The sequence below is a fragment of the Manis pentadactyla genome, chromosome 4 (genome assembly GCF_030020395.1).
Source record: "Manis pentadactyla isolate mManPen7 chromosome 4, mManPen7.hap1, whole genome shotgun sequence".
NCBI classification, from domain to species: domain Eukaryota; kingdom Metazoa; phylum Chordata; class Mammalia; order Pholidota; family Manidae; genus Manis; species Manis pentadactyla.
The window spans coordinates 187,651,898-187,664,690 of NC_080022.1; the positions used below are offsets into that span (position 1 = coordinate 187,651,898).

Consider the following 12,793-nt stretch of genomic DNA (forward strand, 5'->3'; position numbering starts at 1 on the left):
TCTCCACTCCTCCAGAGACCCGGGCAATGACATCATGTCAGCTGCGTTATCTGGTCTTGAGCTGTCCGTTCATGATGACTTGTTCAGAACCTTGGGGTGCTGGGTAGCCCCCTCCTCCGGCAGAGCGGGGTGCTCTAGCTTTGGACTCTGCACGACGTGGTATCCTAGCTTCGGCCACTGCATGGGTCATGCTGGGCTGCCTGATGGCCCGTCTGCCCGCATCCCGTAGCGAGGTGGCACACGGCTGCGTCTCACTGGGGTGGACTCAGCAGTGGACAAACTGCCTCTCTGCCCTGCACAGGGGACCAGTAGTGCCACTCCTGCCAGTCGGAGGGAGCAGCGATGGCACAATGATGAGGGGGTCCCAGAGGAAGATGAGGGGTGGAGTCATGTCCAAGAGCACAAGCCTGTGGGCTGTCCCGTGACTCAGGGCGGACAACTGGGTGGGGAGGATGCCTGCAGGATCCACACTGCCCTGGGTGAAGTGCTCTGGGGGCTTCTCCAGCCCATGCCCCTCAGGGGCCCCAACGAGTAGTGAGGTGGCCCCGATCCATCAGCAGCCTGCCGTGCTGTGTTCCATGCTGCCTTTTGCCAAAAAACATAGAGGACGCCATGCTGATAAATAAAGCATCACGCTGATAAATGGCATCTGCAGGCAGGAGAGGGCAGGTCTAGACCAAAGCTGGGAGTCTGCACTGCCTGCTGCCCTGCACCTCTGGGTCCTGATACCAGGCTGCCTGGGGAAGGCCGAGGAGGCTCTGGCGAGCAGAGCCCTCACACAGGATGGGGCATGGAACGGTGCCCAGCATGGAGGTGTTCAGCCTTCAGCTGGGGGCCCTGGGCAGCTCTCCCAGGGAGAAGGTGGCTCCTGGACTCTCAGAGCAGGACAGGATATCAGCCACTCTCTGCAGCTCCTCTGAAGGCGGGCAGCCTTTGCTGCAGTAAATGCGCCAGGCTTTACTCGAGTGCTCACACCCTCCAGCGAGGCTGAGGTCGCTGCCGGGCAGCTCTGCGTGTCTTCAAGGTCTGCTAACCCAGTGACTCCCACCTGTGGGCTCTTCCAGCCCTCGGGCACAGAGACTAGTGGGTCCCCAGATGGAAGACTTGCAGACTTTCACCTCCTCGCAGGGCCTCGAGACACCAGAGCCGATGAAAGGAAGGTCGAGACTGCTCTCTGGCCCTGGCACTTTCTTAGGGGCGTTTGGCCTGAGCAGGAGACTCTCGCTTCAGTGGGGATGTCTCGTCCCCGGGACTCCTGGGTCCTCTCCAGGGCCCATGGACTCACAGCCATGGAGGCCTCAACTGGCTCCTCTTTGACTTTTATGTCCCTGATTGGTGGAAACTGATGCCACCACAGGCCAGGCTGGGTCAGGTCTTTTCTGGACCTCAGTGCTGGTTTAGTGGCTGGCACATAGTAGGTGCCCCAAAAACGTCTGTCAGATGAAGGAACACTACAGTTGTCCAGGTTAGGCTGCATCTGGTGGCCCTGGTGTCAAGGAGGACTTCAGGCTTGTTTCTGTCGGGCAGGGGCAGCTGTGGGCAGGGGCAGCCAGGGGCATCTTCGAAGCTGATCGGCTTGTTTTGCTTCCAGAATGAATCCCCACAGCTCACTGCTTGTGCATGAGGAGGTTGTGGGAGGTTTGACCACATGCACGCTGCCCACCGTGGGCCCTCGGAAGAGAGCAGCCCGCCAGCTTGTCTGTAATGAGCCTCCCTTTGCTCCCGAGCTGGCTGCTCTCTTCTGAGCACAGACAGGCCATGGGTTTGAGGAATCCGAAGCAGAGGTAGCCCAGGAAGTGGGATTGGTTCCCAGCTGTATGGTCTGTGGGCCTTGCCTTCTCCATCTGCAGGAACCTTGTGGGTGTCCACGGGTCATACTCTGCACCAGGGGCGCCCCGGGAAGGAAGTCTGATGGCTTAGGAGCAGACCTGGGCTGGGCAGCGCTCTGAGCCAGGCAAGGTGTGGCCCCACGTGAGGGTTGGGTCCAGCCCAGGGGGTGGGCACTCTCCCCCGAGAGCTTGGATGCTGCTTGCTGCCCACACCAGCAGGGGAGGGCAGTATGTGGGAGCCGAGCTGGACTGGGGTGTGCTGAGGGAGCATAGTGGACTGGGGCACCCCTCAGGAGGCCCCCAGGGTGGTTGCACTGCTGGGCAGCAAGGAGCATGCTGGCCTCCTGCCTAGCCCCTGACAGCCAGAGCTGGGAGGGAGCCGGTGGGGATGCTGGATGAACCCAAGGCCCCAGAGCAGGGCGGGCTGGGCACACGGAGAACGCAGTGGCCAGGGCAGGGCGAGGGGCCGGCAGGCTGGGGTTCTGGAGTCTGTGCAGCAGCCTGGGCCCGGGAGGGGGCCGCCTTTTTGGGGTGCCCACCCGGGTCAGCCCCTGCTGACCACACTCTTGTGCTATCAGGAAATCTCCGAGAAGCATAGGGCTCAGCACTTTCTTCTTGGGGCTGCATCACAACCACATAACTGAAGCCATCTGATCGGAGGGCAGCCAAGCAGGTAGATTACAAGTGATTAGAAAGGATAGTGCCTGCTGCTCGAGACAGCTGAGGGCCCTGGGCCTCTTCCGGAGCCCCCAGCCCTCCCGGCTGGCCCCCACAACACCCCGGGAGGACAGGCGCCATCTCCCAGCTGAGCAGAGAGGCTGTCTGAGGTGGTGGCTCAGGGAAGCAGGGGACAGCTGCAGGCCTGGCCGAGGGCAGGGTCACCACCCCACCCCGCTGGGCCTGCTTACCAGAAGGGTCCTTGGAGTGGGGTGCTCAAGGGCTCCGGGGCTGCACGCTACCCCCCGCCTCTCATCACAGAGGCCCCACCCAGCCCTCCACCCGCCGGCCCCCCTCCCTGAGGCTGAGCGGCCGCAGGGCCCCTTACCGGCACTGTCTGGGCCCCGGCAATGGGCTGTGTGCTGGCCTCGGTGCCTGGCTGCTCGGGGTGCGTCTGTGCTGGTGTGTACAGGGTCATGCCGTGCTCCGGGGGGACCGGGGTCTGGCCGGAGTAGTCCTGGGTGGGGTGCGGCGGGGGCGGGGCATACTCGGAGGGGATGCCGTTCTGTGGCGGAGGGGGGTACTGGGCAGGGGGATAGGGCTGGGCCATCGCTTCAGGCGGGGCCGTGGCGTCCTGAGTACCCTGCAGAGGGAGAGAGCGAGGCTGGTCGGGCCCTCGGTGCATGGCACGCTGCCCCAGCTGGGTGGGGGCGCCCCTGTGGCCCCGTGCTCCACTCCTGGCAGCCTTTGCCAGGCCTCCCAGGTGGGGGCTCGCCCAGCTCGGGCCCCAGCTCAGAGCCGTAGGAGGGTCTGCCCACCTGGGGGTGGGAGGGGCATTCTGGGGAGCCCAGGACTGGAGGCCACTCACACACACTTGTCAAACCCGAGTATACGGAAGGTCTTTTTTGATCCACCTAATTTTTAAAAGTTAAACATTTTGAGGAAACCATAGACTCATATGCACCTGTAAGAAATAGCATACTGCACTCCCATGTGCCCTCTGCCCTGTGCTTGCCAGTGGTGACATCTTGTGAAGCCATCCCCACCAGATGACATCGATCCAGTCAAGACACAGGAGGTTCCAGCAGCACAAGGAAGCCCCCTACCACCCTCTACAGCCCCACCTCCTGCCGGCTGGGAGGCCCTGTTTTCTCACGGGCAAAGCAGGTGTGGAGCACAATTCATGGCCTGAGGAGGTGATCAGAGCCGACGTGCAGAACATGAGCCTGGCACCCTCAGCCCCAATGACAGTCACCGGGCGAGGTGCTGTCTAGGGGCACCGCAGGTCCCGAGGATCCCGGAGATCCCCTGAAGACCCCTCCCTGCCCTTCTGATGGCCTGCTGCCCCCAGGAGGGACAGTGCCCCCTCAGTGCTGGCCCCAGCCACTCGGGGGGCTTCTGGAAGCCCTGGTCTTCGGTGGGGCTCCAGCAATGCACCAGGGCAGTGGGTCTCCTAACTGGGGTCCCAGACTGCAGCTCTGGCTACACCCTGGAGCTTGTCCCTGATGCGGCTCCCGGGCCCCACCCAGTCCTCCTTCCCAGGCCTGGTGCTCATGAGAAGCGCTGGTGCGGGGCATGCAGAGCAGCGCTGGGGGAAAGTCCTTTGGCCTCACAGAAGTGACTGGGGTCCACCAGGGTGCAGAGTGGGGGTGGGTGGGGGCAGGGCTCTGCATCCCTCCTGGCTGTCCCACTGCAGACACAGGCAGCAGCCTCTCTGAGCAGGGCAGGCACTTTCTGAGGGCGTCCCCAGGGGAGAGAGGGCCCGCATTACTCAGAAGGACGGGTGTTGAGTAGACGTCGGGCAGGGAAGGCCCCCTCACAGACGTGCACAGTCTGACGCCTCGCCGAGGGGAACCCCGCGTGCGCCCACGCTGCCCAAGTCAGGATGGCCTCAGCGCGTTTCAGTGTCTGTCTGCTGCCTTGCCTCCCCCATGAGATGGCATCTCTCCAGGGAACGTGCTGGGTCTTGCTCTCTACCTACTCTTCATTCACTTACTAATTCACCCAACTGTTTATTGGGTCTGGGGTGCCAGGCAGTGCACAGGCAGGCCCTGACCTGGCAGGTCTGCAGTCCAGGGAGAGCGGGACGCCTGAGGCCAACTATACCCACCACCCAACCTCTAAGGCCCCCAAGGTCAGCCCCCGCTGTCTCAGTGCCTGCCACCCCTGACCTGCAGGGTGACCCCTGATACCACTGAGCAGTGGCCTGATGAGCAGAAAGATCCTGTCCTCCTCCTCCTCGGTGAAGCCACCCATTCTCACCCTCTCCCTGCAGAGACTCAGAAACTGGGGCAACACTAGAGCTCCTGACAGCAAGGAGACATGTGTGTGCATGCACACGTGCACACAATCACACACACACAATCTCACACAGTCACAGGCAAGCAGTCACACACACGAATGCTTGTCCCTAGCTGGAGATTTGTGCCTCATTGCTCCGAAGTAGCCCTTGAAGCCCCATTGCCCACTGTCAGTGGACATTCAGACACCGTCCCCCAGCACCCGGGTGAGGGGGGCAGGGGTGCATTCAGGGTGAGGGAGGTGAGAGCGGGGACTGCAGCAGGGGTGGGAAGCAGCCAAGCCCCAAGAGAGGGAGCTATGGGGTCCAGGGCAAGGGGCTCAGGGAAGCAGGAGGGAGAGGGCGCCGTCAGCAGCCTCGGGAGATCAATTCACTGATAAATATTTGATGAGAACCTTCACTCACATACACCTCCCCGCACCTCTGCTTCCCTGCCTCCTCCAAGGCCCCCAGAAGGGGAAGTTCCCTTCCCATGGGCCCCCTTCTCACCCAGACCCCAACCATCCCCAGTGCCCTCTTCTCTTCCCCATTCAGGTTGAGTGACCTTTGCCAGTCACTCCCACAGCTCTTCCCCAGGCTGGAGCCCAGGGCCCACAGCCTAGACTGCCAGGGGCCCCTGCAACACAAAGGTGGGGAGCACTGGGCTATGTGTTTGGGGCTTCTGATGGGGTCTGGAGTGGGCAGCAGGTGGCTGTGAGATGGGATGGGGACACCTGTGACATGGGAGTCACATCAGCACACTGAGCTGGAGTGCCCGCTGAACTGCAGACATGGACTCATTCAATCCCCCTTGGGCCCCCAAGATGGATGCTGTTACCTCGAGGTCACAGCTAGTAAGACCCAGGTGCAGGGACGAAGTGACTTCAGGCTGGTATGGGAGCAGCTGGGATAGCCGCACGGGCCACGTGGCTCCCAAAACAGAGCCTTGGACCTTCACGCAAGGGATGGGGGGTTCTGCAGCCTGGTGAGAGTCCAGGCTCTGGAACGCACAGAGAGGGGCCCCCTTTAGCCACCGGCTGGCCCTGGGTGACTGCTCATCCTCTTTGAACAGGTTTCCCCATGTGCAAGGGGTCCTCACGGTGCCCTGGACAGAGAAGGTGCAGAATAAAAGCTAGCTGGTGGGCTTTGGTGGGTCCTGGGCAATGCCTGATGCCCTTGCCCTGCATCCCCTCCATGTCCATGCTGGGGGTGGTTGTGGTCCCGCTAGTGGCTCTCACCCTGGCTGCAAATCCCACACCCGGGCCCCACCTCGGCGCAACCAGACTTTTCCATGAGGTTGTGATGTGCAGCCCCGGCTGAGACCCCACACAGAGCTGGATGGGGAGGCAGAGGGTGTCAAGTCCCCCCAGAGTGGCATACAAATGCCTGGCACACAGCGGGCGGCACAGCCAGTGTCTGTCACATTCCTTTCTGCTGGAGCCAGAGCCTAAAGTGTCTGGGCTTTGCAACACGAGACGAGCAGATTCCCCGTGTCAGGGCAGCTTGTGACCATGTCTGGCTCCCCAGTGGAGTGTGAATTCCCAGCCCGGAGGCCACTCACTCAGCTTCCGTCTCCACATCCCTGTACGCACACAGCAGCTTGCTGCGCGCTGGAGGGGTGGGTGTGTGGGTGGAGGGGTGGCAGGATGGCGGGAGGGAGGGTGGACGGGTAGACTGACAGACATGTGAAAGCTTAAAGACCACGGTCAAGTCATTGTCCCCCCTCCATTTACAAACTTGTCCCCTCTCCTGTCATCACCGGACAGAGCTGGTAAGGCCCCTCTGTGGCCCACACTGCTGGAGCAGCACAAAACCCAGAACGAGGCACCAACGGGCATGGGCCCTTGCCCGAAGCCAGGCTGGCACTGCCACACGGCTCTCACTCTCTGGACCACCAGTTCCCTTTTCCTCCTCAGCCCCCCAGATACTGTCGGGTATTCTCACTCTTGGGGGCGAGGCTGCTTCCTGTCTTCTGCAGAAAGCAGCAGAGAAAGTCTGTGCTCGCCCGCTCCCCGACTTGCCCTGGTCCGGGCTCCGCCTCGCCTCCGGCCCGGGGATGAGCATCTGTGCGCCTGTCTCCGACCACCCGCTCCCACTCTCCCCGACGTGCTCAAGCCCACGCTAGGAGGAAAGCAGCCTCCTGGGCCCTGGAGCTCCTTCGGCCGATTTCTGTGGCCACGGCCCCATCCAGCCGATTTCAGGCTACCAGCACGAGAGTCACCGACTGTGGGGCTGGGAAGAGATGCACCCAGCCCGGGGCCTGCACCAACAGCTCCAGCACACCCCGGGGAGGGGAACGGGGTCCTGCCCTGGGGCCCACTCCGATTTCCCTTGGTTGCCCCAGCAAGAGGTCTGGGAGGCCGGCAGTGTGGGCAGTAGCGAGGCGGCTCTGAGGGAGGCCGGGCTGGAGCTGCACCAGGACTGAGGGGAGAGACCAGGGCTCAGAGGGGCGGGCGGCACTGCCTGCTGGGAGGGAGACCCACAGACCGCAAGGCTGGGGCCGAGAACCCACCCGTGTGACGGCTCCGCCCACCCACCCAGTCCACCTGTCCCCTGGAGGCCACTTTCCTGTCTCTTATCAGTTAGGGCTGTTGGACAGCCCGTCACACCCCTTATTACTTCATTCAGGACCCCTCACGTCCCGCACGCCACAGCAGCCAGCTCCCAGGTCCCTCTCGCCCTCCAGGAGGGGTCTGGTGCCCAGGCTGCCTCCGCCACCCCAGAAGGCACAGGTCATGCTGCGCATCTGCTCCCACCTCCGAGACCCAGAGGACTTGAGGGACATGCAGGCAGAGTCCCCAGGAGTGGGCAGGAACCTGAGTCACTGGGCAAGTTTAATAAGCTGACACCAAGTCCTGTGTCCTGCCATCCCCGCCACGCCGACACCTTCCCTCTGCCAGAATCCTGGTGCCCCCTGCTTATGCCCCCTTTTCTCTCCGTGCACAGCCTCGCATCTTCCCTTGAGCCTTTCTTGCTGTAGTGTGTGCACCACGCCTTGGAGGCTGCTGAGAGCTGGGCTGGTGGGTGATGGGCTGGGTCACTCCTGCACACCGCAAGGCCCGAGCATGGAGCCCTGTTCTCCAAACACACAGAACACACATGGGGGACAAGCCTGGGCTCCCATGAACCCCCAACACTGGGGCCAGTCTCCTGACACAGCCTCCTGGGGCATCTTGGGACCGTGCCCCTCTGCCCAGGCTTGGCACAGGGGTGGGGGAGCCCTGCGACCCTCTCTTTCTAGTGTCCCTGCCCCAGTCTGATTTCTGCATCTGCACCATGAAAGCTGACAGTGTCAACCCAGTGCTGCCGTGGGCCAGAACAAGATGTGCCTGAATCAGCCCAGTGCCTGTGAAGCGGGTGCTCCCTGTTCTTTGCGCTGTGCTGTCTGCGGAAAGAACTTGGCATCTGTGAACTTGGGCAGGAAAACATCCCTCTGACTGTCCTCCCCACAAACGTGGCTGCAAACCCAGGACATGAGCAACCTGCACACCCATCTGCCACTGGCACATAGCATAGGTAAGTCCTTCTGGCTGCCATGGCCACGCCAGTGTGTGCTGGTCTTTACAATCATCCCAAATCCCACACTAGGGTAGTAAGAAGACCCAGCTGGCCTGGCTAGTTCATGCATTAGTAAAGAAGCCACAGATATGATTTTACAGTTTTCTCTCCTTTGATAAATGTATTTCAGTAAAAACTTTTTTCTTGGTAATCCTGTGTATTTTATTTTGCGCATTTAAGACCATTTTCTAAGAAGGGGTCCATGTGCGTCAACAGATGCCAAAGGGATTCAAGGCACCTGAGGGGGTAAGCAGCTCTGGCTCCAGCAGACCCAGGGGCGTTCCCACTCTAGCACCAAGATGCCATCCTGCGCCCCAGGGTGGAGCCTGAGCCCAGAGCCGGCCCCTTCCGGCATCAGGTTGTGTCCGGGTCTCAGCTGAAAGGCCCCCAGGCAAGGGGATGGATTTTTGCACGATTAAACTATAATTCCCTTCAAGCTCACTGCATCCAAATCATAAATAATGTGGCTCCGTAAATCCCCATCTCCCATCATCTCCCCCTCCAGCCCCCACTCTCCACCTGCCTGGGGAAATCAACACAGCCTCTGGCTGAAGGGACTCAGAGAGCAGGCTGGGGGTGCCGGGGAGCAGTTCACCTCGGCGGTCAATCAAGCTGGAAGGAACCGCCCTCAAAGGCTCTGACTTCTGGAGCCTGTGCAGAGCTCGAGGTGGCTGGGCTGTGGGGAGAGGCCTGGGGACATAGGCAGGGCGAGTCCCTGAGGGGGGCCCAGCCCCAGCCCGCCTCGCCTTGTCCCACCACAGTCACCGCTGACTCTAGGGCCGCCTCACTGCAGCTCCCACGCAAGTCAGTCTGTCCCATGCCTTCACCTTCCCACCCACCCAATCAAGAACTGTTTGCTGAGCTCCCTAGGCTACTATGGGGAGACCACAGTGAGAAACATGGGTAGGCTTTGTGCTGCCAGTCTGTGTGACCCAGGCCTCTTCCTCCATCCTGGAAGTATTCAGACACCTCCCCTGGGGAGCCTTCCAAGCAATCCCTACCCCTGTGATCTCCATTTTGCAGCCACTCCTTCGTCCTTCCCAGAGGCTCTCTGAAATGCTGCTGTTGTAAGCAGGTGAGCACACGCGGCCGCTTTGTGTACTTGTACAAAGCTCCCTCCCAGGGCCTTGCGAGGACAAAGCAGCAGGACAGCTGTGCAGGTGACGCCCAAGGGAGGGCCACAGAGAACCCAGCCATCCTGCCCACAGATATGAAGGAGCAGCCTCAGGCCACTCCCCACCTGCAGGGCAGCTGGCTCTGCACCCACAGGGGCATCTTCCTGTTTCCTGCTTCCTGCATATTCATTAAGGAATATTAGCATTATTAATGGCCCGTGGCCTTCATTTAGCAAATGGGAAAGGATATTAAGCACAGTGCCCAGGACATGAGGAGGACAGGCAGGGTTGGGGCAGGTGGGTGGGTGGGTGGGGGCACTGGCAGCACCCATCGGGGGTGTAGTCCACGGTCTGCGCCCAGCAGCCTCCAATCCCAGGCGTCCCCCATCCTCCCACGGTGCCTTCTAGCTACTGTGAGCCCTGGGAAGGCAGACTCAAATGAAAATTCGCAAAACGTAATTAGGAAGGTAAATTTCCTTGCAACGAAGATTACATAATGTGTCCCATAGTCAAACACCCGCCGGCATCTGGTTTGAGCGCAGAGGACTTATTTTTTGGTGGGGATAACTCCCTGGCAGACTTTCTCTCATGGGGACATTTGGGCGTTGGGGGTGGGGCAGTATCTCTGGGAAGGGGGATGTGGTGGGTGCAGAGACCCTGTTCACACCTGGTCACGTGTGCACAGAGGGCACGCATGGCCCTGCAGCGGGACATGGTAAGTTCTGGGAAGTGGGGTCCGTGGTTAGCTGCACCTCATGCCCAGGAGCTGGTACAAATGCAGATTCTGGGGCTGTGCTGACCTGAAGATGCCCCTGGGGCAACACCTTGTTCTCTCACTCATTTGGGCTCGGAGCACCTGCTGGGCCCTACAGCCTGGAAACAGGGCGGCCTGGGGCAGCTCCAAGCAGTCCTTTGGCAGCATCGGACCTGTGAGCAGGGTAGGCAAGCAGGTGGAGCACCCCAGAAGGTGAGTAGGGTGGTGGTGGGGGCCCTGGGGAAGGAGCCAGGGCCACCTGAAGTGCTGTCCTCCCTCAACAGGAAGATGCTGCTGCCCGCCGCCCCAGCCGCCTGGCAGGAGGCACCTGCCCTGAGCCGCTCACCTTGCGTCCAGGACTCGCCTTTGCTCGGGGAGTGGGGGCCGTGCCCAGGCCACAGGGACGCTCGCTGGGAGGCCTGAGCCCCCCAGATTCACAGAAAGCCCCTCCCAACAGCAGGAGTAGTGCTTCCAATAGGGGGTCCAGGCGCCCCATTACCCCTGACAAGAAGGGTGCCCCCCAGTGCAGGGGCGCATGCAGGACGGGTCCTCCGCAGCCTGTTCCTGTCCTGCCCCCACACAGCGTCTCCATGGGGCCGTCTGCTCGCCAGCCTTTTCCCAGGACCAGGAAAACACGCGTCCCTTAAGCCCTCCTTAGGCCTGGCATTCAGGGTCCCTGCCCTCCCTGTGGCTGGGGCAGAAGCTCGGGCTTGGACGGCCTGGCCTCAGGCAGGGGGACACGCCAGGCCACCGGGGCCATCCCCCTGCCTCCCCTGCATCAAGCCTGCTGAGAGCTGGGGGCTTGCTGGTTCCACACTCCCGCGGCCCCTGGTGCTGCTGGCGTCTCCAGCGCCGTGGGTCCAGGTCCCCCTGCTGCGGCGCTGGCCCAGCTCCTCTGCTTTGTGCTCCTAGGAGCAGAGGTTTAGGTCCTCCTCCTGCCCCCGGAACCCGCTGCCACCTGCTTCTGCCCCCCGCCCCACATGCTCATGCCGCCCCCAGGGACACGAGGCCACCTTTGCCCCCCTGCATCTGTGCTGTCCAGCCCCCTGCCTCAGCTCACCCCTGCCTCCCTGCCATACACACCCAGTGCCCTGCATCATCCAAGCGCCCGGGGCGGGCCTCCCTCCCCTCCCCTAGGACCTCTCCCAGTCCAGGGACCATCTTGGCACAGTGAGGGGGGTGTCACTGGGGCAGCCGGCCACACCCTGGTGCTGGGAGGTGGCTGGAGCCAGGACCGGGGAGCTGAGTTCATACACCGGACAGGACAGCCTCTCTGGTGCAGGCAGAGGCTGGAGTGTGGGGAGGAGCGGGCGGCGGGAGAGGCCCCCGTGCTGAGGGAAGCCCGAGGGCTGCCAGGCCTCTCCGTCTGGGGGCCACGGGGACAGTGCTCTCAGCGGGCCCTGCACCTGCAGTCACACGGGTGGCGGTGCGCCCTCGCACAGCTGGTCCCGTCCCAGCGGATCCTCCAGGGCTGGGGTCTGAACCACACCAGCTGTCACCTGGCCTGTGCTATGAATCGGGCGGGCACTGCCTGGGGACCGCTGCCACAGGGCAGGGGACACAGCCGCAGACTCCAAGTGGGCGATTCTCTAAACACACTTAAAAGCAGGGACTTCCCCCAGGGGACCGGGCTTGGCCTGGAGTGGCCCGGGGCCCCCCAAGTCTACACCCAAGTCCACACCTAGCCACAGGCCCCTGCACTCTACTCCTTGGCCTCCTCGGGCCTAACGGGACCCACCTCCCTTCATCTCCCCAGAGGCACCCTGTGTGCTCTGTTCTGGACACCCAGCAGTTGGGCAGCGGGGACGCCCTGCAACTGAAGTGTGTGCACACACCCACTCACATGCATACTTCTTTAGGCACACATGCACACACACATACCTCCTTATGGACACATGTGCTCATACAATGTGTTCCCCATGTGTACACTCACTTGTATGCACACACACGCATTCCCTGTGCATAAGCACTCACACACATTCATTTTTGCACTTACATTCTGACACACTCATTTTCCTTCACACAATGGTCTCACACACATGTGCGTTGCTTCATGCACACTCACATTCCCTTGTGTGCACACACACTTTGCGTAGCCACGTGTGTTCGAGCCTGCCATGCATTCCCCTGCTGCCCCCAGAGGCCATGTACGCGCACAGCCTGGAGCAGGGGCTCCCAGCTGGGCACCCCTGACATTTGGGGCAGATCATTCTCTTGTGGGACCATGCTGGGCTCTGCAGGATCCAGCCCCACCCTGGGCTCTACCCACAGATGCCTGGTCCCCCGGTTGTGACAACCAAAAATGTCTCCCGACATTGCCACATGTCCCCGGGCAGGGGGCAGAACCACCCTCAGCCGAGCACCTGGGACCCCGATACCCCTTACACAACCCTGTCCAGCAGCTGTGCCTCCGTGTGACTGTGCACACGGCATCCACGTCCCCACCCACCTGCCCAGACGCAGGTTGTCCCCGTGAAGCGCGCTGCCACCCAGGCCTCAGCACCTCCTCTCCCTCCCCAGGCTGCTGGCACCTGGCCCAGGCCGGGGCACCGGGGAGGGTGTGGGCAGGCGGAGGAGGCAGGCCGGCTTTTACTGTTTGGCT

At 61.9% G+C, this 12,793-nt stretch overlaps 1 protein-coding gene across 13 annotated transcripts in view; it reads right to left on the reverse strand.

The window, feature by feature from the left end:
- RBFOX3 (RNA binding fox-1 homolog 3) overlaps positions 1–12,793 on the reverse strand; it is a 434,946-nt gene that overhangs the window by 18,488 nt on the left and 403,665 nt on the right. For all 13 annotated transcript variants that reach the window (XM_036910462.2, XM_036910463.2, XM_036910468.2 and 10 more), the window contains one exon: positions 2,875–3,129. In XM_036910462.2, coding sequence (XP_036766357.1) covers positions 2,875–3,129 — 255 coding nt within the window. The remainder of the gene's footprint in view (positions 1–2,874; positions 3,130–12,793) is intronic.